We start from the raw sequence: 26,318 nt of genomic DNA, 5'->3' as shown, positions 1-26,318 counted from the left end.
GGTTGAGAACTTCTCCAGACGGACTGCTCCAGATTTTGAGCAAATATATATCCTACTAAACCCTACCTTAGTATGACGTATTTTAGGAGTCATTAATCACTCTAACCCTATTGGTGAAATTTTGTGTGATTGCACATACAACGAAAAATAAACGCACGTGATATCTCATTACAGCCCCCGTTTTTACCCCCTCCAGCCCCACTTTTCGAGCCTTGCGTGATTAATGGATGACCCCTTACTGTCAAAGTGGCCTAAAGCTGTCTCTCAACGTATGTCTCGTCCCCAGCTCCTCGGACCGCGTCCGGCACGAGGCGCGGCTGCGCGCGGCGCGGCTCACGCTGCAGAGCTACGGGCGCGCGCACGAGCGGGACGCGGAGCTGGCGCGCGTGCGGCGGGACCGCGCGCTGCTGAGGCAGCGCCTCGAGGACACCGAGTGGAGCCTGTGCCAGCGCGCGGGGGAGATCGCGCTGCTCAAGACGCAGCTCAAGGACGCGCAGGTGACGAGCAGCACTAGCTAGTCGTAGCCAGCTCAGTTTAGCGCCTCGAGGACACCGAGTGGAGCCTGTGCCAGCGCGCGGGGGAGATCGCGCTGCTCAAGACGCAGCTCAAGGACGCGCAGGTGACGAGCAGCACTAGCTAGTCGTAGCCAGCTCAGTTTAGCGCCTCGAGGACACCGAGTGGAGCCTGTGCCAGCGCGCGGGGGAGATCGCGCTGCTCAAGACGCAGCTCAAGGACGCGCAGGTGACGAGCAGCACTAGCTAGTCGTAGCCAGCTCAGTTTAGCGCCTCGAGGACACCGAGTGGAGCCTGTGCCAGCGCGCGGGGGAGATCGCGCTGCTCAAGACGCAGCTCAAGGACGCGCAGGTGACGAGCAGCACTAGCTAGTCGTAGCCAGCTCAGTTTAGCGCCTCGAGGACACCGAGTGGAGCCTGTGCCAGCGCGCGGGGGAGATCGCGCTGCTCAAGACGCAGCTCAAGGACGCGCAGGTGACGAGCAGCACTAGCTAGTCGTAGCCAGCTCAGTTTAGCGCCTCGAGGACACCGAGTGGAGCCTGTGCCAGCGCGCGGGGGAGATCGCGCTGCTCAAGACGCAGCTCAAGGACGCGCAGGTGACGAGCAGCACTAGCTAGTCGTAGCCAGCTCAGTTTAGCGCCTCGAGGACACCGAGTGGAGCCTGTGCCAGCGCGCGGGGGAGATCGCGCTGCTCAAGACGCAGCTCAAGGACGCGCAGGTGACGAGCAGCACTAGCTAGTCGTAGCCAGCTCAGTTTAGCGCCTCGAGGACACCGAGTGGAGCCTGTGCCAGCGCGCGGGGGAGATCGCGCTGCTCAAGACGCAGCTCAAGGACGCGCAGGTGACGAGCAGCACTAGCTAGTCGTAGCCAGCTCAGTTTAGCGCCTCGAGGACACCGAGTGGAGCCTGTGCCAGCGCGCGGGGGAGATCGCGCTGCTCAAGACGCAGCTCAAGGACGCGCAGGTGACGGGCAGCACTAGCTAGTCGTAGCCAGCTCAGTTTAGCGCCTGCCTAGCGATCACCCAGCGTGGTGACTATGGGCAAAACATGAGACGCATTTTGGAGGGTACCCCTCCAGTTTGTCTGGGGTACACTACCTTTGGGATATCACCTATCCAACAAAAAAAGAATTATCAAAATCGATTCATAAGCGACGAAGTTATTCCCGAATATACATAAAATATATATATACAGTTGAATTGAGTGACCTCCTGCTTTAAAAAAAAAGTAATTCAAACTATTATATAAAATTTATTTATTTATTTATTTAACACCAACAAGATGATATTCCATAACTTAATATATGTTTTATTATATTTTACAATAAATTTTCATGTTTCAATTTTTTTTAATTTCAGAACGAACAAACCGCAAAAGGTCACGAATACCTGACACTGAAAGCTGACTGTCGTCAGCTGAGAGAAGCATTAGACAAGAAAGACAAAGAAACGATGAGACTACGAGCCGAATCAGACGAAAAAGACAAAGCCCTGAAAAGACTGCAAGCCGAAGTCGACAGACTCACCAACGATTTAATGGAAAAAGTGACTGAAATGACAAAAATTAAGGAGAGTAGTAAAAACGAAATAGAAAAGCTAAAGACGGAAGTTAAAGAGTTACGACAGGAACTCTCGGACGTTTCTCTGAGCGGATACGAGGGAATCGAATGCGGGAGAACTATGAGAGGTATTTACGATGTTTGTAAAACGAATGAGTATCATTGGACTTCCAGTGACAGTGCATTGGAGGACGCAGAAGTACAGAGACTTAATGGGGAACTTCCAGACACGTGTGTAGAGAACTGCCCAGCAAGCGTTGCCGTTGATCGCCTTAAATGTGACATGGAAGCTAAAGAGGCTCAGTTTAACAACGAGAGACGAAAGTGGTCCGAAGAAAAAGATAAAGTCCTGAGATACCAGAAACAGTTACAGATGAATTACGTCCAAATGTTTAAGAGATCTCGCACCCTAGAAGCCGAGATCGACGGTCTGAGGCTGGAACTTGAACTCTGTAATAAGAACGTGAAAAATCTAAACCAACACAAAACCATAGAGTTGTAAATGTACCAAAATTAATTAATTAATTAGTTTAATATTTATTTATGTGTTACTAATGCTTGTGTAAATATTTGCATTCTTGCCCGTGGTCTGGATGGTTGTCAGTTTAGGAATGTTATTGTTTCGTTATTTGCATTACATAGAATCGAAGGTATATATAAAAATGCTATGTATAGCTGTCTCTCTCTTGCTTCTTACGAGTAAAAGAGGCAGAGAACCTGCTAAGTATAGTAACGATTCGTTAGTATTTGATAGAACTTAAGTAAAATACGTTCTGTTTAATATTTAAATACTCAGCTGGCAATTTATTTAATATCACATTTATCAATTAAATTATTGTACATTTATTAGCATAATACTATACGTAAATATTATATTATAAGATTTAAATGATATTTTTGAGAAAATATTAAAATACTATTGTAGATAATATTATTAATAATGTTTTAATTACATATTTGTGTTTTATTTAAAATGAAACAACGATTTGATTTATTATTTATTGCACTATTCAAACCGGAGCAGATTCTGTGCGCACGTGAACTTATATCTAAATTCCTTACATTTAATGAGATCAAACCGACATGAAAATTTGAACAATTTCTAAAATATTTTTTTTTATAATCCATTCGTATCGAATTCGATGTGAATGTTAAGAACAATATTTATTTTAGTTAATAAACACGCAGGTAACGTTTACACGTTATAACATCGTTTTCCTTTTTCTAACATTTTTCGACAAAAAATCATTTTTGATACTATAATCAAAAAATCCAGTATCTACTATTTTTCTTATAATGCTTTTCTAAATAACATGTAGAGAGAAAAATCATAGTAAACATAATTTTAGGTAATATTTTAAGAAGGGCATTTTAAAGGCGGTGAGAAAATCTTAGATGCTTACAATCGATATTGTATAAGAAAGAGACAAACAAACAATGCATTTTTTTTTTTACATTTTTATGAAATCATATTTAATTAAGCACAATGTATATTTTATATTTTTTTATTAGAACTTTAAATTAAAGGATTTGTAAAAATCCAAAACTTATCACAGGATGAATTTTTTTCTCCGATCCTTAAACTATTTTAAATAACTTAACAATAACCTTTTTTATTGTTTCCAGCTCCTGTGTTGATTGTTGAACTTTACCGCTTTTATTGACAAATCTGTATCCTAAATTATAGTTTCGCAATTTTTAATACGATATTTAATTATTCAACGATACTTTAAGATTAAAAAAAAATCCTTTTAATCACATTATTTTTGTCATAATTTGACAACTTATGAAAGCGACCCATTTTTTACAGAAGAGACAGTTGATAAAAATTTCCACCTCGTTATGTAAAATGCCATAATTAAAGACAAATTAAAAATATCTTAAGTTAATATTAGACTTGGGTAAATTCTATACTAATGGATTATAATTTATGCCATATCGCCAGTTAAAACTTAGATTTCAAATTAGCGAGGCCTAAGTTTCTAGACCTAAAAGTAAATCCATCGCCTTGTTTAACGTCAACGTTGTTTCGTACTGATTTCGCTGGTTCCACCTGAAATAAAGGAAAAAAGTTAAATATCACTGACCTATTTTTTTTTTAAATATATATATAACTAGGTCGGCAAATAAGCGTACGGCTCACCCGATGGTAAGTAATTACCGCATCTTATAGACGCCTGCAACACCAGAAGCATCGCAAGCGCGTTGCCGACCCTATTCCCAATCCCCCCATGAGCTCTGGTCACCTTACTCACCAACAGGAACACAATACTGCTTGAAAACAATATTATTTAGCTGAGATCTTCTGTAAGGTTGAGGTACTTCCTCAGTTGGGCCGCACAATATATTGAGCAGGAAATTTCTTGCTGTGACCTACCTCAATTGAGTAATTATAGTTCATTTAGGTAAAAGTGTAAAGTTCGATATAAAAATTGAGAATCCTCAGAAAATATTACAAGACATAAAAAAGTAACAAGCAGTTCTAGAAAAAAAGAACAAATAAAATCTTAATAACTATCGTAATATTGGCCAAAATATTATATTATGTGTATTTATCTATTTTATTTTAGAACCATAATTTACTTATACAAAAATACAAAAGATTTTAATGTATATACTTAGCATCGCAATACATAAAAATTCATGTCTTATGACTCATTCTTAGCTTAGTCACCTGAGTCACGTCGCCAATGGTCGAACGTTTTCGCCACTTGTACCACCAATACTCCACACCCAGTGTCACACAAGCAAGACCAATTCCCATAAAAATCACTATAAAAACACCACCAATATTCTGTATCGATATCCCATCGGACTGATCATCTTGCTTTTCACATTTCATGGCATTCGGATTATTATTCCACCAGTTTTCCTTCAACTTTTCTAATTTTCGTTTATTGAGCAACTGTAATATTCTGAAACATGAAAATTTTACGATATTAAATATTAATATTATTAAGACTGTCTTTTTTTATTTTAACGCGTAACTTTTAAATGGAAAATACTGGATAGGGACGCCCTAATCACCTATTGGTATTATACTTATATTGGTATACACTATACGACCTACACTACAAATAATACACAAAAAAATATTGTATGAATCAATTTAGTCATTTCAAATAACTGACTACAAACACCATGACACGAGCTTTCATATATTAGTCATAACCTTTAATGGTCATAACACATTCTTGATTATAACAGCACACAAAAAAGGTAAAACATATAAAATAAAAATGAGAAATAAGGCGGTCTTATCGTTTAATAGCGTTTCCTGGCAGACAACCTTATATAATATAAGTAGCTTAATAACCTTAAATTAACTTTAAATAATATTAGTAAGTAACTTTACTATTAGTAGATCGATACGGAAGTGATTAATGAACTTTATGTGACCAAAATTCTGGCAACGTTTCAAAGTAAAATTTCGGTTTAGTTCGTCGTTCCGTCAATTAAGATTTAAATTTTAAGGTTACGTTAAACAGTCTGTTTACAATTCGTTTGCTAAATAAATTTAACTTTACATTTAGAATGTTTTGCGACCTTGTTTTAAAAGTAAACTAGATATCTAAATTCCAAAGAAAGTAGAAATTATTAAACTAAAAACACTTTTGATTTAATAATAACAAAAACATTCACATGATTTTTATTTACAGTCAAATAATATTTATTTATTTGTATTTTTAGTTAAGAGTGACATACTAGTTTTAATAATAACTAAGTACATCGACGGGTTTTTGAAAGAACAACTGTTGATTTTCTTGTAAATTCTCAGCAAACTCTAGGTACATACCGAATTAGTGTTAGCTACGCGTTAAGTAACTACAATGTATCTATCTATACTAATATTATAAAGCTGAAGAGTTTGTTTGTTTGTTTGAACGCGCTAATCTCAGGAACTACTGGTCCGATTTGAAAAATTCTTTCAGTGCTAGACAGCTTCATTATAAAATTCTTTCATTTATCGAAGAAGGCTATAAGCTAAATATCATCAGGCAAGACCAATAGGATCGAAACACTAATGAAGAATGTTTCAAAATCGGGGTTTTTCCCAGTCAGCCCAAAGAAAATGTTCCACGCGGACGAAGTCGCGGGCAGAAGCTAATTAAATAATAAAAGTACTCTGTAAAACGACGATCCAAAAGTGTTTATGAAGACTACTCGAAATTTTTGATTCGTTTTCGTGTCTTAGCGTTTTGTGTATGAGCAAATTGTTTTATGTACGTACCTATGAGACACGTGTGAGACGAGTAACGGTCCCAAAACAATAAAAATTTCGAGTCTATTTATTTTAACATCTAAAATTTGTCGCTGTAACGCCTGAGTGCCTAGTGTGAGTTTTGTTTAATCCGTCTCGCAATAACGGGCGTAAATTTTAACTTAATTTTGTATGGGAAATTCGGCATTTCAACCTAGATCTCGAGTTTGCCACTAGATGACTCTGTATCGATTGTATCGTATACTATTCTTTGTCGTCTAGGCTGCAGTGTTTAAATTCTCATGCAAAATAATCTTCACGTGTAAACGTGTTTCTGTCATGTTTCTGTGAATAAAACTCGTACTAGGCACTCTGTCATATAAACGCCGTACGTTCTCGTGTTTTTTCTTTAACGATCAAAGAATTCTGGAAACTTCTACGCGGGAAACTTACGTATTATTGAAAGTATTAATTTTATATAAAGAAAATTTAATATCTTGGGTAAATAATTGTGTTTGCTCGCAAACGAAAACAATCGACTTCAATTACATCGACAAGCAATAACAACATAAGTAGACGAACAAAATTAACAAACGCACTAGTCGTCCCTACGATTTTCGAGGGTTTCTCTCGATTTCTCTGGGATTCCATCATCAGATCCTGGTTTCCTTATCATGGTATCACACCTAGGATATCTTTTCTAATAATAAAAGAATCATCAAAATTGGTTCATAAACGAGGAAGTTATCCCCGAACATGCATAAAAAAAATTTTTTTTGCCGCGTTGACACAAGTTGTTGCGCTGGCGGTTGCAGATTCGATCCCCGCACATGACAAACATTTGTATTGGCCATACAGGTGTTTGCCGTGGTCTGGGTGTTTGTGCAGTCCTTGTGGGTTTCCCCACCGCGCCTCGGAGAGCACGTTAAGTCGTCGGTCTCGGTTGTTATCATATACACATCGTTACTCATAGTAGGAAATATATCCGCCAACCCGCATTGGAGCAGCGTGGTGGATTAAGCTCTGATCCTTCTCCTACATGGGGAAAGAGGCCTATGCCCAGTAGTGGGATATTACAGGCTGGAGCAAATATTTATTAATTATAAGTTATTACTTTCCACTAAAGTAGACAATAGTGGCAAGTCTGCTGTAGCTGTTCCTGTTCCATCGAAGTCCTTGGGTAATTTTTTTATCAGTTTTAGTTTTGAAAAACTTCTTTCAGCTGTTGCGGTTGTAACTGAAAGGGTCAAGAATGGAAGCAAGCTGTTATTACCTCCGGAAAACTGAATGCAATTAGCAAAGTTCAAACACTTTAGTTTCATACTAATTGGCGATAGACTATTGGGCTTCCCAAATGGAACTCGTGCCTTTTGGTCTCTTGCCAAAGCTGTCCGAAGGTAACTTCTTTTAGTCTTCAGTTCCATCATTGCATGAACCTGAAGACTCTCTGGCACATTCTGCGAAAGAGAAAGCGAAAATTCTTTGCACCCTTTTGCGTCGAATTCAATTTTTGACGATGAGGGTAAAGCACCATCGAGCATTCCATGGTCCGAGCACGCGATGCGTAATGTGTGCTTTGAGCAAAGTGCCGTTCTTCGTGTTCTGCATTCCCTCGACATCAAGAAGTTTAGTGGTCCTGATGGTATCCACATCTCTTCGATGCATGGTTTGCAACTAATGTGCGAGCTTCGTGCGTATTCTTTCCGCGTACATGCAAACTGTGGAATGACCTTCCTCAGTGAGGTTTTCCCTGAACGCCATAATTTGGGGGTTTTCAAGCGTCGAGTGTGTAGTGTAGTGTACATCTTTTCGCTAAAGGCCATAGACGACGGTAACCGTTAAACATCAGATGGCTTGGCCCGGTTGTTTGCCCCCATTGTTATAAAAAAAGATTAACTAATTGTTCATAATGATTAACTGAATCCCTCGGGCGCTTAACTCGGAAAAAAGGGGATTGCTTTTTTGTCTTTTGACATTTCTGAAGTGAAACCCATAGGCAAAAAAAAACTATAAGCAAGTATGACAGTTTTTTTAATGTTTTTTTCCCAGGAAGCATGAGATTAAGTGACATCGTGGATAGCATTTTACTAATTTTTGCTTCCACGCGTTAGGGGCCCCTTTAGATAGGGGGCTAATACGACGGTAGCTAAGCCCCTGAATCAATTATGAAATGGTCTAATCAGTTTATTGATTGAGATGATAAGGTAATACAAATTAGTACAAAATAAGATTTAAATTTTGCTAGTTTCCGTTTTATCAACATAGGATAATATCTTTGTTTTGTATTAGAGTATGATTACAAACAAATTATATGAAAAAAAGTTTATAATTTACAAACGGTAGTATTACAAGGCAAATGCCACGCCGGTCACTTGTCTATGCATTAAACATGAACTCATAACATTTTGTAGACGCGGTACGTATAAAATTGTCGTCTCTTCATTAAAAATGCACGTGAATTTGTTTGATCTTTGATACAAAGGTACATTTGACTTCTAGGTGCATTAAATATTCATTTTTAAAATTGTTGACGGACTGTTTTAAAATACAGATAATGTAGGCTAAGCAATTTATACCTAATACGTTTTTTAAAGAATATGGATAATTATAAAAAATAAATTTAACTTTATTTATATAAAGTTTAACTTTAGTTATATAAGAAGAATTATAAAACGTTAATAATATCACATTTTAAAAATTATATATTTTTGCGTCAAATTTTATAAAAAAGTATGTGGAATTACTTTGATTTTTTAATTGTATTATTTACTACTAATTAACTTTTTCGATTACATTTTAATATAAATATATTGTTTACATAACCTTATATTTGTTATTCTTAAAATAATGTACAGATAACTTACGCGTTGTTGAACTGATCTTTAAGTGGCGAACCTTGCTGGACCGCTATTGCGTATGGTTTTCTAGAAAATTCATCACCAACCATTTGCAAATCACAACTGGTAAGTACATGATATCTAATATCAGTGGCGTCTCCTAACCAGGCGAAGCCTTCGCTGGAACTCTTGGATGCTCTAACTCTTTCTATAGCCTCTTCTACAGAGTTCGGCAGACCAGCTTCCTTCATAGCTTGCCACATTTTGCTGTATTTGTCGCTGACAGGGTAATCCCAAACCGCGAGCTTTGCGCGCTCGACGTCACTCAAACTGTCGTTTAGGCTCATTTCTTTCCAGATTCTGAAAATTTACAATATTATATTGAACCTCATTTCGGAAAAAAATTAATTAGTTAAAATTTATAGTTTCAAGCAGCACCAAAGTCTAAATAAATATAAGCTATATTAGCTATGGACAGCGGTACATTTAAATTCAGGTGTTTCCATAATTTAATAAAGTCGTCGAATCAAAACTAGAACGCATTCATATACAACATTCTACTTCATGCATACGTGATTTTATAAGTAGACCATAGAAATGGAGAAAAGTCAGACCGGTAAAATTTTAAATTAACGTGTTGCAACTAGTAATGAAACACAGAAAATTTTTAGACCCGTTTAGACAAATAATTAGCTTTTAAATCGACTTCATTTAAAATGAAGATATCGTAGTATATACATGACAAACATATTACAGTATTGGCTATACAGCTGTTTCCCGTGGTCTGGGTGTTTGTGGGTCTCCCCACCGTGCCTCGGAGAGCACGTTAAGCCGTCGGTCCCGGTTGTTATCATGTACACCTGATAGCGATCGTTACTCATAGTAGGGAATATATGCGCCAACCCGCATTGGAGCAGCGTGGTGGATTAAGCTCTGATCCTTCTCCTACATGGGGAAAAAGGCCTATGCCCAGTAATGGGATATTACTATTTATTATTAGGCTGAAGCGTAATATATATTTTTGAAGTAAAATTACTTTATGCGCGCTTGAATAGGGGAGTAAGCTGGTGAATGCGTGACGAGAGCGTAACCAAAAGTGTGATCGGACGAGGGGAACGGAAGTTGAGAGGGGGATATAAGAAGATATAAAGAGAGAGGGTTACGTTTCATGTTTTTATTTTTATTTTTAAGTGAAGTTTCTAATCAATAAAATTAAGAAGACATAATGGAAATCTATAGAACTCTTTTTTTTATGATGCAAATGTAGTAGCAGTCCTTATATAAGTCTATTATATTTATAAATTATTTGAACCCTTCCTTTATCTCAGAACTCAAAATATTACCTATAATTTCTCATACTCCTACTATACTTGTTACTAAAGAAAATCTAATCTACGACATAAATATTATTTCTTTTAAATACATTTTAACGAAACAATCAATGTCAAGTTTATGTTTTACTAGCTGTGCCCGCGGCTTCGCCCGCGTTGAAATTAGTGTGTCACAAAGTTTTCCCGGCAAAATTATAGTTAAACTCTCATCAAAATCGGCTTAGCGGTTCCGTAAACCTTCCTATTAGCCCTCTCTCCAATGGTGAAACCACATGAAAATCCGTTCAGTAGATTTTGAGCAAATCAGTCACATACACTTTTGGGGACTGGTTTTATAATACACTAACTGTTGCCCGCGATTACGTCCGCGTGGTTATGAAGATATGCATTACCATTAAGTTGTTTAACGCAAATTATTTTTTAATTCAGTCACTTGAAATGCTTATCAAACTGAGTAACTTTTTAAAAGGCACAATTTAGTATAATTTAATAGTTATTTTTATAAAACCTCTCTATACACCACATTTTTAGTTTTATTTTCAGGCTGTATATGTTTCATACAAACTATCAACCCCATTAAACCCCCTTAGCGGTGGAATATCGTAAAATCCGTTCTTAGCGGACGTCTTCTAACTATAATCTACCTCCGTGCCAAATTTTATCTTTGTCCAACCTGGATGGATAGACCATCCAGCGGTTTTTGAGTTCTCGTGATGAGTGAGTTAGTGACCTTTTTCTTTTATATTTATAGATTACGATGCATTATTTGGACACCTCCTCACCATCTATAGAGCATATATTTTAAATTTCAAGTCTCTTACTTCAAAAACATAAGACTTTCATACAAACTTCCGACCCCCGTTTTATCCCTTTAGATTAACGGATGTCTACGCCCTATAAGGAACGTACCTGCCAAATTTCAAGTTTATAGCCGTTATAGTTTTGGAGGTTTCGTGATAAGTGAGTCAACCTACAATCTCCCGTTTTAACTCAAAAAGAGAGTTGATTTCTAAGATACATTTTTTGGACACCTTCTCATCATCTATAAACATTTTAAGTCTCAAGTCTCTTACTTCAAAAACATGGGACTTTCATACAAAGTTCCAACCCCCGTTTTACCCCTTTCAGGGTCGAGTTACGTTAAATTAGTTCTTAGCATATGACTACGCTTTATATAGAACCTACCTGCCAAATGTCAAATTTGTAGCTGTTATAGTTTCGGAGATTTCGTGATGAGTGGGTCAACGTAACATCCCCCGTTTTAACCCCAAAAGGGAGTTGATTTCTAAGAAACATTATTTGGGCACCTTTTTACCATCTATAGAGCATACATTTTAAATTTCAAGTCTCTTACTTCAAAAACATGGGACTTTCATACAAACTTCCAACCCCCGTTTTACCCCCTTAGGGGTCGAGTTTCGTCAAATCCATTCTTAGCAATAGATTACGCCCTGTAAGGAGCCTACCTGCTAAATTTCAAGTTTGTAAGCATTATAGTTTCGGAGATTTCGTGATTAGTGAGTCAACGTAACATCCCCCGTTTTAACCCCAAAAGGGAGTTGATTTCTAAAGATACATTATTTGAACACCTTGTTACCATCTATAGAGCATACATTTTAAATTTCAAGTCTCTTACGTCAAAAACATAGGACTCTCATACAAACTTCCAACCCCCATTTTACCCCCTTAGGGGTCGAGTTTCGTAAAATCCGTTCTTAGCGGATGTCTACTTCCTATAAGGAGCCTACCTGCCAAATTTCAAGTTTGTAGGTGTTATAGTTTCGGAGATTTCGTGATGAATGACCTTTCGCGTTTATATATATTATAGATATAGATAAAGCGATTTTTATGAGTTAGTTGAGTACGTTTTCACTCAACTGTTACCGTAATTCCGAAGAAAAGTAAACTGAAATTGTGATTTCGAACTAAAAGTAAAGATTGAGCAATTCTAAGCGATACCGTTGCAATCACGATGCTCAATTTGCCTCATACTGTTGACAGTTGTGATTGCAATGTCATTCGTGCAATTTTTGCTGCTGCATGATTTTATGCTAACTTGCGTTTCTTTTGCATCATCTAAATTACTATGTTACAATTGTTTGCACCCACGTAAAAAAAGTCTACAATCGCTACTGTCAATGAGTGTCAATATATCTTACTTATAACATCTAATAAGCAAACATAAAACCGAAGAAAATGTGTTAGTGTACGAGTCCGGCGAACTCACATGGTTAGTTCGTTATTACGTAACACATCCTTGATTTTTAACCGACTTATTTATTTATTTATTTAAGCATACTAACAATATACATATTTTTACATTGTTATAATAAGCACATTAGGTATACAGTAAGGTCCTTAATACATATATCAATAACTAGCATGCATAACATTCAATTTTTTTTCAGTTTGCATAACACAAAATAAAACTATTAATTACTTTAAAAAAGGATTACAAACTAGAATATAAAAAAAGGTTTATTAAAGAGAATATTGAAAAAGAAAAAAAACTATATTATTTGTGAAAATGACATAAGAATGTTCTCAATTCGATTGCATTTTTTTTTGTGTATTACGTAAGAACTTTTTACTGAGTGGACCGATTTCTGATTTTGGATGATACTTTTTTAATCGAAAGGTTGTGCTTGTCATGTGGTCCCATTTAAATTTAATCGAGATCAGACAAGTAGGTACTTTACTACGAGTTATATCTAATAATGCGTATTTAGTTGACTGTTTTTTCGTCACCCTAAGTTGTATTATACCTCAGAACTTTTTACTCGGTCTACTGATTTTGATAATTCTTCTAATCGAAAGCTGATACTTGTCATGTGGTCCCATTTAAATTTTATTTAGATCTAATGAGTACTTTTTCTGTAATCATTGATAACGCCCATTTTATTGACCATTTTTTCGCGTAACTAGATTGTATTACTTGTCAATATAATTGTTGTCAATAACCTGTCAACTATCGCCACGCGTGCCTTGTCACCGTCACGCGAATTAAGAAAATATTATATAGGTAGGTCATTTCATTGTACAATAAACGCCCACGATATTACTAAAATTGTGTCTGAAACGATATCGTTTGTTTAAAAAAAAATGTGTAATCAGTAACGTAGATTTTTTTCTTGTCTATAATATAGTAAAGTTGAATGATTTTTTTTTTTTTTTTTGATTTTTGTATATGGATAAACACCCAAACTAATTTTATAAGTACTGATTTTATCGCGGTTTATAAGTTTTTTAAACGGTCACGAGAGGACCTTCCGTGACCATGGTCGCTGTTAGGTATCCGAAACGTCGGGTTTTAAAAAACTTATAAATCGCTAAAAAATCCGAAACAGTGTTTCATTATAATGAGTTAAATTCGCGTAAACATTAGAAAACAATACAAAAACTAATGTTATTTACATTATTACTGCGAAACCTAGTAACAGTGAATACTTAAACATGAGAAAGCGGAACAATCAATTGTAATTCACGCGGACGAGCCGCAAGCGGAAAGCTAAATCAAAATAACAAAACAAACACAAGATTCTCTCCGATTTTTAATTTTCATTATAATTGTATTTGCTCGCAAACGAAAAAAAAACCGACTTCAATTACATCGACAAGTAATACAACGTAGGTAGACGAAAAAATAGTCAAGTAAATACGCGTTATCAAAGATTACTCAAAAAGTTGTTATCAGATCTCGATGAAATTTAAATGTGACCACACGATAAACATCAGCTTTCGATTAAATTAAAAATCATCAAAATCGGTACACCCAGTAAAAAGTTATGCGGTATAATACAGCGTAGGTCGACGAAAAAATAGTCAAGTAAAAATGCATTAATAGATACAACTCGAAAAGTAGTTGTTAGACATCAAATAAATTTAAGTGGGACCAAATGACACACACCACCTTTCGATTAAAAAAAAAATCGTCGAAGTCAAAAGTTCTGAAGTATCATACATAAAAAAAATACAGTCGAATTGAGAACCTCCTCCTTTTTTGGAAGTCGTTTAAAAACCGTGTGTCAGTATCAGAACGACCTTTAAGGCCTTGTCAAATATTGCTTATTTATTTTAAAGTCGGTCTAAATACGCTATCGCTGTTTGACCGATAAGCTGATAATAATTTTGTTTGATACCGAGATACACGAACGTGTGAAAAAATTCCATTGAGAAAATAATGAGTTATTTTTATGTACACGTGATAAAAGCCTCGGCTAATAGCCGAGGAAGAATAGGATCGTGTAATTTTAATCTTCTTTCTTTTATTATACTCTTCGATACTTTTTGATAAATCATTTATTAAAAATAAAAAAATATGTTGTATCCATACACTACCGTAAAATTCCTTATCCTACAATTGTTATTATTTACTGAGTTATAATATTTTTTTTTACTAGTTAAATAACGGAAAACAACATGAATCACAAAAGATATACTGATAATGAACGTAATAAATGTATGAGACAAAACTTAAAATAATTAAACTGAAGCTCGTATTCCTTTAAAAATAAATGTGATGCGTTTTATAGTCTTAATAGGTACTTACTCATAAAATTTAACTTCAATATTCGCCATCCGTTCAAAGTAGGTCATAGCCGAGGAACCGTTCAGAGGCGCGTATTGTATCTTATACTGTTTGGACAAGTCATCTAGCGACTCTATAGGTGTGTCCAGTCGGGAAACTGTTAGAAAAGCGGCGAGATTAGCCGTGTATGACGCTATAATGATGAAACTGAAAGTAGGAAACGGCTGATTATAATATAATTACATGCGATGCATACATTTACATACATACGCTATAGTGCAAAACTCTAGTTAACAACGAACTCGTAATAAGAAATAGTTTTATTTGTAACCAGTTCCAATTTTTGAGCTGCGCTTATTTTAGAGATTCAATTTAGACACTATCGATTATTTATATATATTATACAATACTTATGGTAAATTAAATTAAAAATTAATTTAAATTCATGCTTTTTGATCTGTTACATAATAAAGAAATAAGCAACTGTGGTAAAAAATTATACATTTGTCTACCAATCTGCAATTTATTTCAGGAATTTTCGAACACGAGTTTTGGAATTCTTTTGTAACAAATTAATATACCCAAAAAGCCACCAAGTGGCAGCCAGTAATCTTCCGGATAGGTTTTTAGGCGCCTCCCCTCCGCCTTGCGGGGTCAGTGACGTCATACAGAACCAGAGGCACTCCTTGAGTGTAAACTCGCGTTTTTCTTCGTCATCTTTATACTTTTCGCGATTATTTTGATAACTATATGGACTCCATTTATCAAACACCCACATTAGGAAGCTGGAAGAACAATTAATATTATGTATCAGTATTTTTTTGTCTTTATCCCCTAATAATATTGAAGTACAATTCTTTTACTCATATTAAAGAGTTTTTATTTACTTAAGTAAAACTAAAAACTCAAAAAAAATTGTTATACCGAATGCTAGAAATTTTTACGGAGCTAGAATGTTAAACACCATTATACCCGCATTCGTTAATGAACTTCCCGAAGACCTACAAGAGTTATACCTGGACAAACGTAAATATAGAAAATTACTAAAAGAACATTTATTGAAATCTATAAGCGTTTAATAGTCACAAAACTTTGGTAATTACCTTAGTTTAATTTTAATTGCTATAATATGGTACGGTACGGTATAAATATTGTATGATAATATGGTATGCGACGCGGCGGCTTATCCAGATATACTCTTGTGAGTTTTCGTGGCAGGCTTATAAATGAGTGTTAAGTATGTTTTTTTGTATTTTTTAACAAATAAAAAAAATGTTTAAGGGAAAGCTAGTGACAAAAGTATAACCAAAGAGGACTAGAATTTTTATGGCTCTGTACTTAAAAGGTTTGGATACAAATGAGATACGTTGGTTATTAGGCTTTAAAAAAAAAACATTACAATTTCAAATACTGGAAATATAAATATTTCAGTCCTCCTGAGTGTTGACTTGTGGAATTTCCCGACGGAGATCAGAGTGCACGGCAAGTCATCGATAATATCGCAAGATTATATTTTTGTTACAAATATAAAACGTTGATGTGATGATAACCCAGCTATTAAATAAAAGAATTAGCGCATTCAATCTCAATATCATGGACATGGTTAGACATGAGTATTATAACGTAATAGTAGTAATAATTATCTATAATGTCATAAATAATAAATTAGATGACCGGTTTTCAAAAAAAAAAAAAAAAAATTACGCATTCTCATTTTTATCCTTTTTATTTCAATGCACCCTCGAAGTTTGCAAGGTCAGTACAAAATTATGTATACAGTTGAAATGTTGAATTAAGACTTTTAATTTTATAATTAACAAGTCGGGACAGCCTTGTAGACATAAATTATCTTATAAACCTACATTTCTTATACAATAAATAATAAAAATGTATAAATATAAATATGTATAAGAGCCTTCTCAACGTAACAAAAAAAAGTGCAAAAACAAATATTTTTATTTGTTTATAGGATTCAGTGAATAGAAAAATCGCCTTATTACCTAATAAAAATCGGGACATACCATTCTAATTATGGCATCTGGCAACACAAATTAATTAATGTATTAAACCTGGCTACACTCGTCTGTCTGTGTCTGTCTAAAGCAGGCAACTTAATGACTGGGTTATAGTTAATGGCTACTGATATGATTTTTTATCAATAAATTCATACATTATACTTTACAAATGGCTCGGGATGGGAGTCAAACACACGACTCTATAATGACGAACAGTGTTGCCTTGCCCTATTTCCCACAGAAAAATTATTAATATTTATCTAAATTAATACGAAAACAATTCTTTTTTAATAAGGTGATGATACAAAAAGTTTCTATTATACGTTCATTATATGAGTATAATATTAAATTTCTTGTTGTTAGCAAAATTGCAACGTACTTTATATGGTGTTGGATGACATTTAAATTAACGACACAATCATGTCATGGTTTCAACAAAGATATCAATGTCTTACAAGGATCGCAATAGGGAAGGTAAAATTAATAGTATTAGACGTATCTTTGAAATCTTTACCTTTTTTTTGAACGCCTTGCAATCATAAAAAAAAAAAACAAACCATTGTATATTTATATTTAATTTTAATAAAAAAAATATTAATTGAAGTTCAGTTTTCTAACGTAATTTATATACTTACTAGCTGACCCCGCAAACGTTGTTTTGTCATATATGTTATTACCCCCCCCCCCCTTATAACTGCGGGGTATGAAAAATAGATGATGTTCCATTCTCAGACCTACCCAATATGCACACAAAATTTCATGTGAATCGATCAAGCCGTTTCGCCTCGTTTAACTACAAACACCGCGACACGAGGATTTAATATATTAGATGTATAACGTTTAATAAATAAAAAGACGGTAGAATTAGGTACGTTGATAACATTTCTAATAGTAGGTATAGGTAGATACATAGTTGAGATAGCACCTCACTTTATTCACATGGCACCTTTAACTAATTAAAAGCATACATGTCTGTAGGTATAAACTTTTGGTACGTTTCGGCATTCTTACGTTTAGATAACTACACCCTCTTTTTGTTTCTAATAGCGTGTTAAACATTATAATGACAGTAACTTCCTAGACAATAAATTAACACTAGATAACAACTGCTTTTAACAAATGAACGTTGTTGTCTTGCAGTTTGCAATTTGCATATCAAAGACATTTTTTTTACTGTTCAGTGGACTATAGATTTGCATTGCGTAGCATTTAAAATAACCAATACCGGTAATGAATATAAAAGGAAAAAGACGTTGATTCATATGTTATTTTTTTTTTTATTGTAATTCATTCATTCCTTTGGTATAATGGCTTCCAATAGTGCAAGACGTACGACGTGCGTGTGTGGCTACGGTACTAAAGAATATAGCCACCCCCTCTCTTCCCGTGGGTATCGTAAGAGGCGACTAAGGGATAACACAGTTCCGCTACCATCTTGGAACTTAAAAAGCCGACCGGTGACGGGATAATTATCCAACTGCTGGCTTTGAAATACACAGGCCGAAGACGGGCAGCAGCGTCTTCGGTGCGACAAAGCCAGTACTGCGGTCACCAACCCGCCTGCCCAGCGTGGTGGCTATGGGCAAAACACATGAGTTCACGTTATTTCTGGCGTTAACTTGTGGAGGCCTATGTCCAGCAGTGGACTGTATAGGCTGTAATGATTGATTGATTGATGATGAGTGCAAAGACGATGATTTCGCCAATGTCACGTAGAATGGAGAATAAACTAAGGAGATTTTGTTTGGTGCTATTGAGGTTATAAACTTATTATTATTATTTTTTGGAACTAACGTAGTTTGAGTGTCGAGGCAGTGACTCTTTACCAGAGGTACCTTCATACATTCCACCTTCAAAAATATATTTTTTTCAAATATATCGATTTTAAAGTTACTTAGTAATGAGGTGAGGTTACTTAGTAATTATAATTTCAGCTTTATTCAGCCTATCGCAGTCCACTGCTGGACATAGGCCTCCACAAGTTCGAGCAAAAAAGGGCGTGAACTCATGTGTTTTGCCCATATTCACCACTCTGGGCAGGCGGGTTGGTGACCGCAGGGCTGGCTTCGGCTATGGTATGCCTATATGTAACTCTATATACCCCTAAACGGAAGGAAACATGTATCGAAACGTTGTATACGAGATTGATAAACGGAATTTCCAATTTTATGTTATCATTGCATGTACTCGTATTAAGATTACCAATTATACTAATCGTAATTAGGATTTATGATTATTCTATGTGATCCTTTAGAAATTTATATCTTCAAAATAATTAAAGTTATTAAATTTATTTCGTTTTTTTAATCAAGAAGAAATATTCTTTTATTTGTACTGAATGACTTATGGTAAGCTAATTGCCGTGACCGTTAGATTTATTACAGTACAACTATAGTGCTTACTATGTATGATATATAATAACCAATTTCTAATTCGACCTCGTCCGAACTCAATCTGATAAGGAATAATGGATTCAGGTGGGCATCGGCCTATTGATCGCATGAAATATGTCATAGGACATAGACTATACTAACATTTTATGACGACACAGCACTCGCAACACCTGCCTTTATATGTTATATTGACTATAATATCTAACCATCTATACAAATAAATAAAATTGGATTGGTCTGTTTGTAATATTAAAATAATAGTAATAAAGTTTTTTTACAACTTTCGTCTGTCTGTCTGTTTGTTCCGGCTAATCTCTGAAACGGCTGGACCGATTTTGACGGGACCTTTCACTGGCAGATAGCTGATGTAATAAGGAGTAACTTAGGCTATTTTTATTTCAGACATTTATTTATTTTATAGCTCTGCGAACTGAACAATAACTTTTTGGTGAAATTCCACGCGGACGAAATCGCGGGCACAGCTAGTATTTGTAATAAATGCTATTTTATCATGCCTCAAGTGAAAAAGGGGTACAAAGATTTTTGTTTCACGAATTAATATATAAATTTATATACTTCCTGCTGTCACATCCAAAAAAGTTTGTATACATAATTTATATAAATGGATATTTACTATATATATCCTAATTATATATACGTCTCGAATATATAATTAGATATGTAATATACGAATAATTTAATAATTAATTTAAAATATTTTAAAAAAGGTTTCAATTAGACGTAAAAAGATATACCTTCTAAAAGACATGAAAAATACACTTGTAGCATTTATTTAAATTGCCTCTTTGATATTGATTTAATGTTCACCGATAAAAGTACTTATTTAAAATAATAATGACGTAACGTATTATATTGATTTACATATAATACGCGGGTCTTCTTAAAATGAATCGCGAAACTAATATTATTATTAATGTTAACAAAACCACATGTTCTTAACTTCTTACATTGTATTATTCATAGTAACCGTGTCGACGTTATCCTTCAAACGTTCATGTAATGGTAAGGTATCTTTATAAATATCCTACATTCAGTATTGCCGTGCGTAAAATAAATGATTTTTTTAACTCACCTAGTAAAGAAATAAGCCGCCAGAATTGACAACCAGACATCGTTTTCCAAAACTGTTAGAAATTTAAACAATGACGTAGGAGTCGTTGGTAGCTTCATCAAAATAGTTATCCCGACCAAGTCGTAATATGGTACAGTGAAATCGACAACGTTCTCCCGTTCAGCCATTACAGACATTGATGCTAGACCAATATCAGCCCTTTTTTCAATTAATTCCTTTATTATTCCATTCCAATTTCCATTTTCGTCCATGGCACCAAAATTACCATCAGGCGACAACGTTATTTCGTAATCGAATTTAACGATTTGCCGAATTTCTTCTATCAAATCGACGCAATAACCTTTAAAACCTTTGGGGGCATCGTCGTCTCTAATTATAAATGGTTTTTGCTACAAAATAGATAAGTACATTGTTGAGTCAATATTACTCAGTAGGTATATAAGGAAATATACCAGAATTCGTCATCCCAAAACCAGACTTGATATCGGAAAGTATCGAGAACACGACATACATACAAACGGTAATAATAATAATGTAATTGTTTACACAACTGTAACTAAATAAGTGGGGAAATTTTTATCAACCGCAGTTTCAATAATATTCATCATTTACCTACCTCCACGGTTACAATTCTATACACAAGTTGCGCGGAATAATCGCTCATATTGTCAGAGTCCGTTAGAGACAATGGATTTTGAAGTCCAGCTTTCCAGGAACCCAAAATGCGGCTACCGATCGATGCGCCATCTTTAATTGTAACTGCTGTCAAATCTGTATTGAACTCCATGAAACTTCTACCATTCATGGGATCGTCTTCAGGAATATAAAAAGGAGCGTAGGTAGGTGTCTCTTTCACCTGAATTAGTCATTTTTGTTTTGATTTTTTTTTTCGCCTTTAAGAAGGAACTAATAATATTGTTGTATGAATGTATAATATGAAATATGAATGTATAATATTATATCAGTAAAAGAAACAAGTATTCAAAATAAATACGTTTTTAAATTTTAACCCACCTACCTCTTGAAAAGCAGTTTTAAGATCCAAGGTCCTGTTAGGAGTATTCTTACCATCGTAATCGTCGCAATTGATATATTTCATGTCATTTGGCCACTTGCCAGAGTCCAGCAGTGATCTGGAAATTCATAAAACGTAAACTCGTGGAATATGCCAGGTTATAATTAGATGATCTATATAACAAGTTCGCACTAAATTGGAAATAACTACACGAGCACTACAAATAGTGAAAGGTCATTACTTGATAGCTAAAAATGTTCGCAAAGAAAGGTCGAAATAAAACGCAGAGGTTATTTCAGGCTCCCCATTCATACTATACGTAGTTTTAATTTTGCCTAAACGATCCCTGCTTTTTACATCAGGCGTTGGTCTCATATAGACAATAGTAGCATCTTGACATCCACACCCTATATCTCCTTTATCTAAAGACAACGCAAACCACGCCGTTTTTCTGCCAAAATATTGATTCTCGTTAGCAGCGTCTAGAACATTCTTTATAGTCCTCAAGCTGCCCACAATAAAAAAGTTAACTATATCGAGTTCTCGTAAGCTTCGTAGTTGGGTCTTTATTTCATCCTTACTAAAACTTTTTACTGGAGTTATAACATGACGCGTTGGTATATTTTGAAGAAGCGATTTGTATTTATGATCCATAACTGTAACAAAAATTGTAAAGTACTTATACAAAACAAAAGACGACCTTGGACTTGTACAAAATGTGACATCAAAATTAAAAATAGACTAACCAAAAAATTCGTCAAAAATAATAGCCGCATTTGTTATATCTTGTTTGATGACAATTGCTCGTATTGACTCTGGTAGAATATCTGCAGGAGGCATTACTTGCAAAAGATATTTCGTTTGGTTTGATGTAAGAGTTCGCCATTGCCGTAAATCACCGACTTGTCCAAATGATCCAGAAATAGTCGGCAGGGCTAACGCAGCAGTAAACGACTTAATAGTTTCCGAACCAACTCCAGTCATGGTAAAATCTAACACGACATGAGGCATTTTCTTTGCGGAAAGCATGTCGTTATATTTTCTGCAAACTGACCATAATACTTATTGTGACATGTAGATTCAAATTCATAGAAACGCCTTAAAAAAACTCCATTCTTTCAAAACTTTTACACAATTAAAGTATTCGTCAAAATATTAAAACACGTTACTATATATTTTAAGTACCGTTTTCTAAAAATGCCTTTGCATCAGACCGATTTCCTACTACAATAACAGGATCTATAGCAAGACCAAGATTAGGATTACGTCTTACATACTCCTTGGCCACTTCAAAAGATTTTTCAGCCAGTGCATTGTTTTCTTCATTTATAAGCACTAAAAACCAATAAGTCAGTTAAAACATCGTATAATTAATTTATTTTTCGATACAATTTGCAAAACTAATGACTTACAAACATTAATATTTTGCGTTGTCTGCGAAATGGAGATCGGAAGTTTACAAAATACACTCCAAAACGCAAGCAAGAACTTCATTTTCAGTTTTGCTAGTGTCGTATCATTCACGTATATGGTCTTGTACCGATGTCTACCTATCTAACAAGAGACCAATTCTTGTGTACTATCTAGTTACCACGGTGATGTCCGGCCTTGATTCACCCTAGTAATCGTTTGGTCATACCTTTAACAAGTTTGTTGATTGGTAGGTATGTTGCACACAGACACATGTTCTATTATGTGCGTGACATAAATAATTAAGTACTAGAACATATCAATTATGTATTCATTTATTTGGTTTTATTTGTGCAACGCTTGTATTACTCACATTTACAAAATATTGATTATATAGAAATTATAATCAAATTTTCAAATATTTGTATACACATTTTTATGATCAATATAATTAGCTAACAGTTTAGTTACAATAAAATATTTATATTGGTAAAGGAATTAAATGAAAACAAAACTACAGATTGGACTATTTTATTGCCAGAAACCTTTTACAAACACTGACTTCAAAATAAGTAGTGTCAACTGTACAAACTACTCTTTTAATACTAGATGTACATTCGAATAATTGAAAAATCTGAACAATTTAAATTGTCAAATTATTATTTGAAAAAAGTTAGTCAAAACCTTAATATAATTTATTCCTTAGCTTGGAACATTGTTTCATAAATTTGTTGCAGAATAAAATGAGGATTCATATCCACATGGATTTATTATCTTTAGCTTACATTCGAGGTTTGTAATCTATCACAATAATGAGAAGCAAATAAATTAGAAAAAAAAAAAAAAAAACTATATAAGAAATATAGACCCATAGAATTCAAAATAGCACACAAAAATAAGAATGTCAATATGAACTATCACCTTATTTGTCAACTTTGAACTTTATAATTTTCAAATCTTATAATTATCAGTGCAATGTGAACCTCTTAATTCGATGTAGCAGAATAGATCCTAGAGTTCGCATCTATTACGAAACTCACTATGAAGCAAGCACAAAAAGTTCACATGCACCTAAACCCAAGTCAAAGGAATGTTTAAATGGTTAAGTAATAATGCCTATGTAATATAAATGTGCGACATTTAACTGCTAACTTAAATTTACAACTGAATTATTTATCTAAACACTTTAATTAATCTTAAGTTTATATAAAATCCTTGTATTACGGAAGCTGTTTATATAAATCGCATCGTTCACAGAACGGATTGTGAATTGATTTCACACTCGTGAATTACTTTGGCAGTACCTACTGGCGGAACAGTTGACCAATATAAGTTACTCTAATATCAATTCAATAACCCATCTTCTAATTGTCTGCTGAAATAGACACCGATACGCAAAAACAGCATACGAAACCAATCCATACTTTCATTTATTCAGTTCACTGCGATGCACATGAGACTTGACTGACATAAAAATTTACAATTTACAGGTACTTTTATAGGTAAGTTAAATATGCATTTATATAATAAACCTAAAATTAATGTGGTCGCAAAAGGGCCCAACTCTGTAGTATAATAAAGTTGTACAAATACATAACAATGTATAAAAACTATAGTTTTGGCATTGTGTAAATGTATAGAGGATATGTATTAGTCTGAGTGGAGTTGAACCCTAATGAACGAGGATGCATTGCAGTAAACCAAGTATAGTGGACAACTTTAGGCCTTAGCCTCTTCTTCTGCTGGTGAAGCTTCCTCTGCTACTTTGGCTTTTTTCTCAGGTGTTGTTTTTTCTGCTGCGTCCCCATTATCGGTTGCTACAGATTTCCTCTTTACACCAGTTTCTTTCTTTTCTGAAAAATAAATAAAAAAATATGTATAATAAACACAACTTAATCCACCCCACACTAGAGTGAAAATACATTTTATTTTATATCTTTCAGCATAAATAAAAATTAAAACCTGGCACTTCTCCATTCTCAACGGCGTCATTGCTTTCGTCTCCGTTTTCGGCGGGAGTTTCCTCTGGAGCGTCGCCGCTACCGTTTTCTTCTTTACCGTTGCTTTCTGTTGGCCCTGCTTCTTTTTTGGCGGGAGATTTTTTTACTGGAGATTCCTTAGCCACTTCAGTAGAGGTAACTTCCTCGGGTGCGACGTCTCTGAAAAGTACAAAAAAAAAAAATTTAAAATCTGCGATATACGTTGTAAAACCAATTATATCTACGTAAAAATTATCTTTATAAACAAAGAACCCCAATCATTGCCTATAAAGAATTAAACTCACACATTTATAACTTACTGTAATAGGTATGTAACTGTAGTATGGAAAAAAATATTAAGTACACCGACGTAACAACTGCCTATTTACCAAGTGAAACGATAACAGGGAAGTGTGCCGGAACAAAAACAACTGGCAATTGTTGCGCAAGGCTGCCTACATGCAGGTGGGAAAGTAACAAGGAAAATAAACGTACGTGATTGCTGAATGTAAGGTTTAAAAATCAGTAGATTGCCTCGAGTCGACATGACTTAAAAGCGTTAAAAATAACTAATGACAACACGCGGCCCTCGCGAGAGGCAATAACGCAACCGACGAGTTGCAAAACTCACAAGTCTCGGCAAATTTGAAACAAGCGCGCGCCGATGACGCTACCGCGCCGGCACGCTGCGCACACAGCGCCATCTTGAACGGACGTAAAATGACTCGCGCTCGCCGGCGTGCTTTTTATTTTCCCGTTAATTATAATGACGAATACAGCTTGTATCACTTATACGGTCCCTTCAACAACTCTAATATAATTTAATGATGTCGCACTACTAAATTTAAAACAAAAAATGGCAAGGGTGTAAGGTTTGATTTGGACTCGCTTTCCCGCGTGTATTGGCGTCTAACAACTAAGTACCAAATAACTTAATGATAATCTTCAAAAAAAACAGATACAACATTTAAACAAACTTTAATATTTTTAACTGTAGTAAAACGAACCAGTAAATTGTACACACAACGTAAAACTTGTACGAAACATAATAAAGGAAGCCATTTTGATCACGTTTCTAAAGCCGCCAAAAATAAAAAAACAATTGCGCTCATACATTATATACTTGTAGGAACACTTTATACTTACTTTTCAATTGCTGCATCTGCCATTGTTGAAATTTGTTTAAGGTTATTTGTAATTACAAATAAAAGTATCCGACACGTGCTACGCACTTCGTACAACAACGTTCACTGCACAAACACCGGCAACCAAATGAAGGAGAAGGAGAGATAAAAAAGTGCTCAACGTTTTGCGGGGCTGCGCGTTAATAGTGAAGTTTACGCGCCAACTTCGCTACGTGAAATAACACCATCGTAATACACATATGTTAGAGTAAGACAACTAAAATTCCATAATCTCTCTTCAAACAACCTTGAATATCTTAAACA

The 26,318-nt window shown here is 35.1% G+C and overlaps 3 protein-coding genes across 3 annotated transcripts; 1 reads left to right on the top strand and 2 right to left on the bottom strand.

The window, feature by feature from the left end:
• The first annotated feature begins 335 nt into the window (after window positions 1-335).
• Window positions 336-2,918, top strand: LOC123658541 (leucine zipper putative tumor suppressor 2 homolog). The gene is made up of 2 exons (XM_045593928.1): window positions 336-1,473; window positions 1,869-2,918. Exon 2 carries the CDS (start codon window positions 1,962-1,964, stop codon window positions 2,568-2,570), a length of 609 nt encoding a protein of 202 aa, XP_045449884.1. The 5' UTR covers window positions 336-1,473; window positions 1,869-1,961; the 3' UTR covers window positions 2,571-2,918.
• Window positions 2,919-3,053: 135 nt separating this feature from the next.
• Window positions 3,054-23,051, bottom strand: LOC123658322 (ionotropic receptor 25a). Its single transcript, XM_045593760.1, has 12 exons — window positions 22,894-23,051; window positions 22,667-22,816; window positions 22,228-22,530; window positions 21,723-22,137; window positions 21,485-21,599; window positions 21,083-21,322; window positions 20,467-20,855; window positions 15,547-15,750; window positions 14,987-15,172; window positions 9,134-9,466; window positions 4,743-4,983; window positions 3,054-4,121 (listed from the first exon to the last, which is right to left on the bottom strand). Exons 1-12 carry the CDS (start codon window positions 22,973-22,975, stop codon window positions 4,014-4,016), a joined length of 2,766 nt encoding a protein of 921 aa, XP_045449716.1. The 5' UTR covers window positions 22,976-23,051; the 3' UTR covers window positions 3,054-4,013.
• A 355-nt stretch (window positions 23,052-23,406) lies between these two features.
• Window positions 23,407-26,183, bottom strand: LOC123658732 (nucleolin-like). Its single transcript, XM_045594077.1, has 3 exons — window positions 26,017-26,183; window positions 24,854-25,050; window positions 23,407-24,744 (listed from the first exon to the last, which is right to left on the bottom strand). The coding sequence occupies exons 1-3, from the start codon at window positions 26,037-26,039 to the stop codon at window positions 24,611-24,613; spliced, it is 354 nt and encodes a 117-aa protein (XP_045450033.1). The 5' UTR covers window positions 26,040-26,183; the 3' UTR covers window positions 23,407-24,610.
• Between the last annotated feature and the right edge of the window lie 135 nt (window positions 26,184-26,318).

Source organism: Melitaea cinxia, chromosome 12 (genome assembly GCF_905220565.1).
Source record: "Melitaea cinxia chromosome 12, ilMelCinx1.1, whole genome shotgun sequence".
Lineage (NCBI taxonomy): Eukaryota > Metazoa > Arthropoda > Insecta > Lepidoptera > Nymphalidae > Melitaea > Melitaea cinxia.
This window is presented reverse-complemented; position numbering and strand designations above follow the sequence as displayed.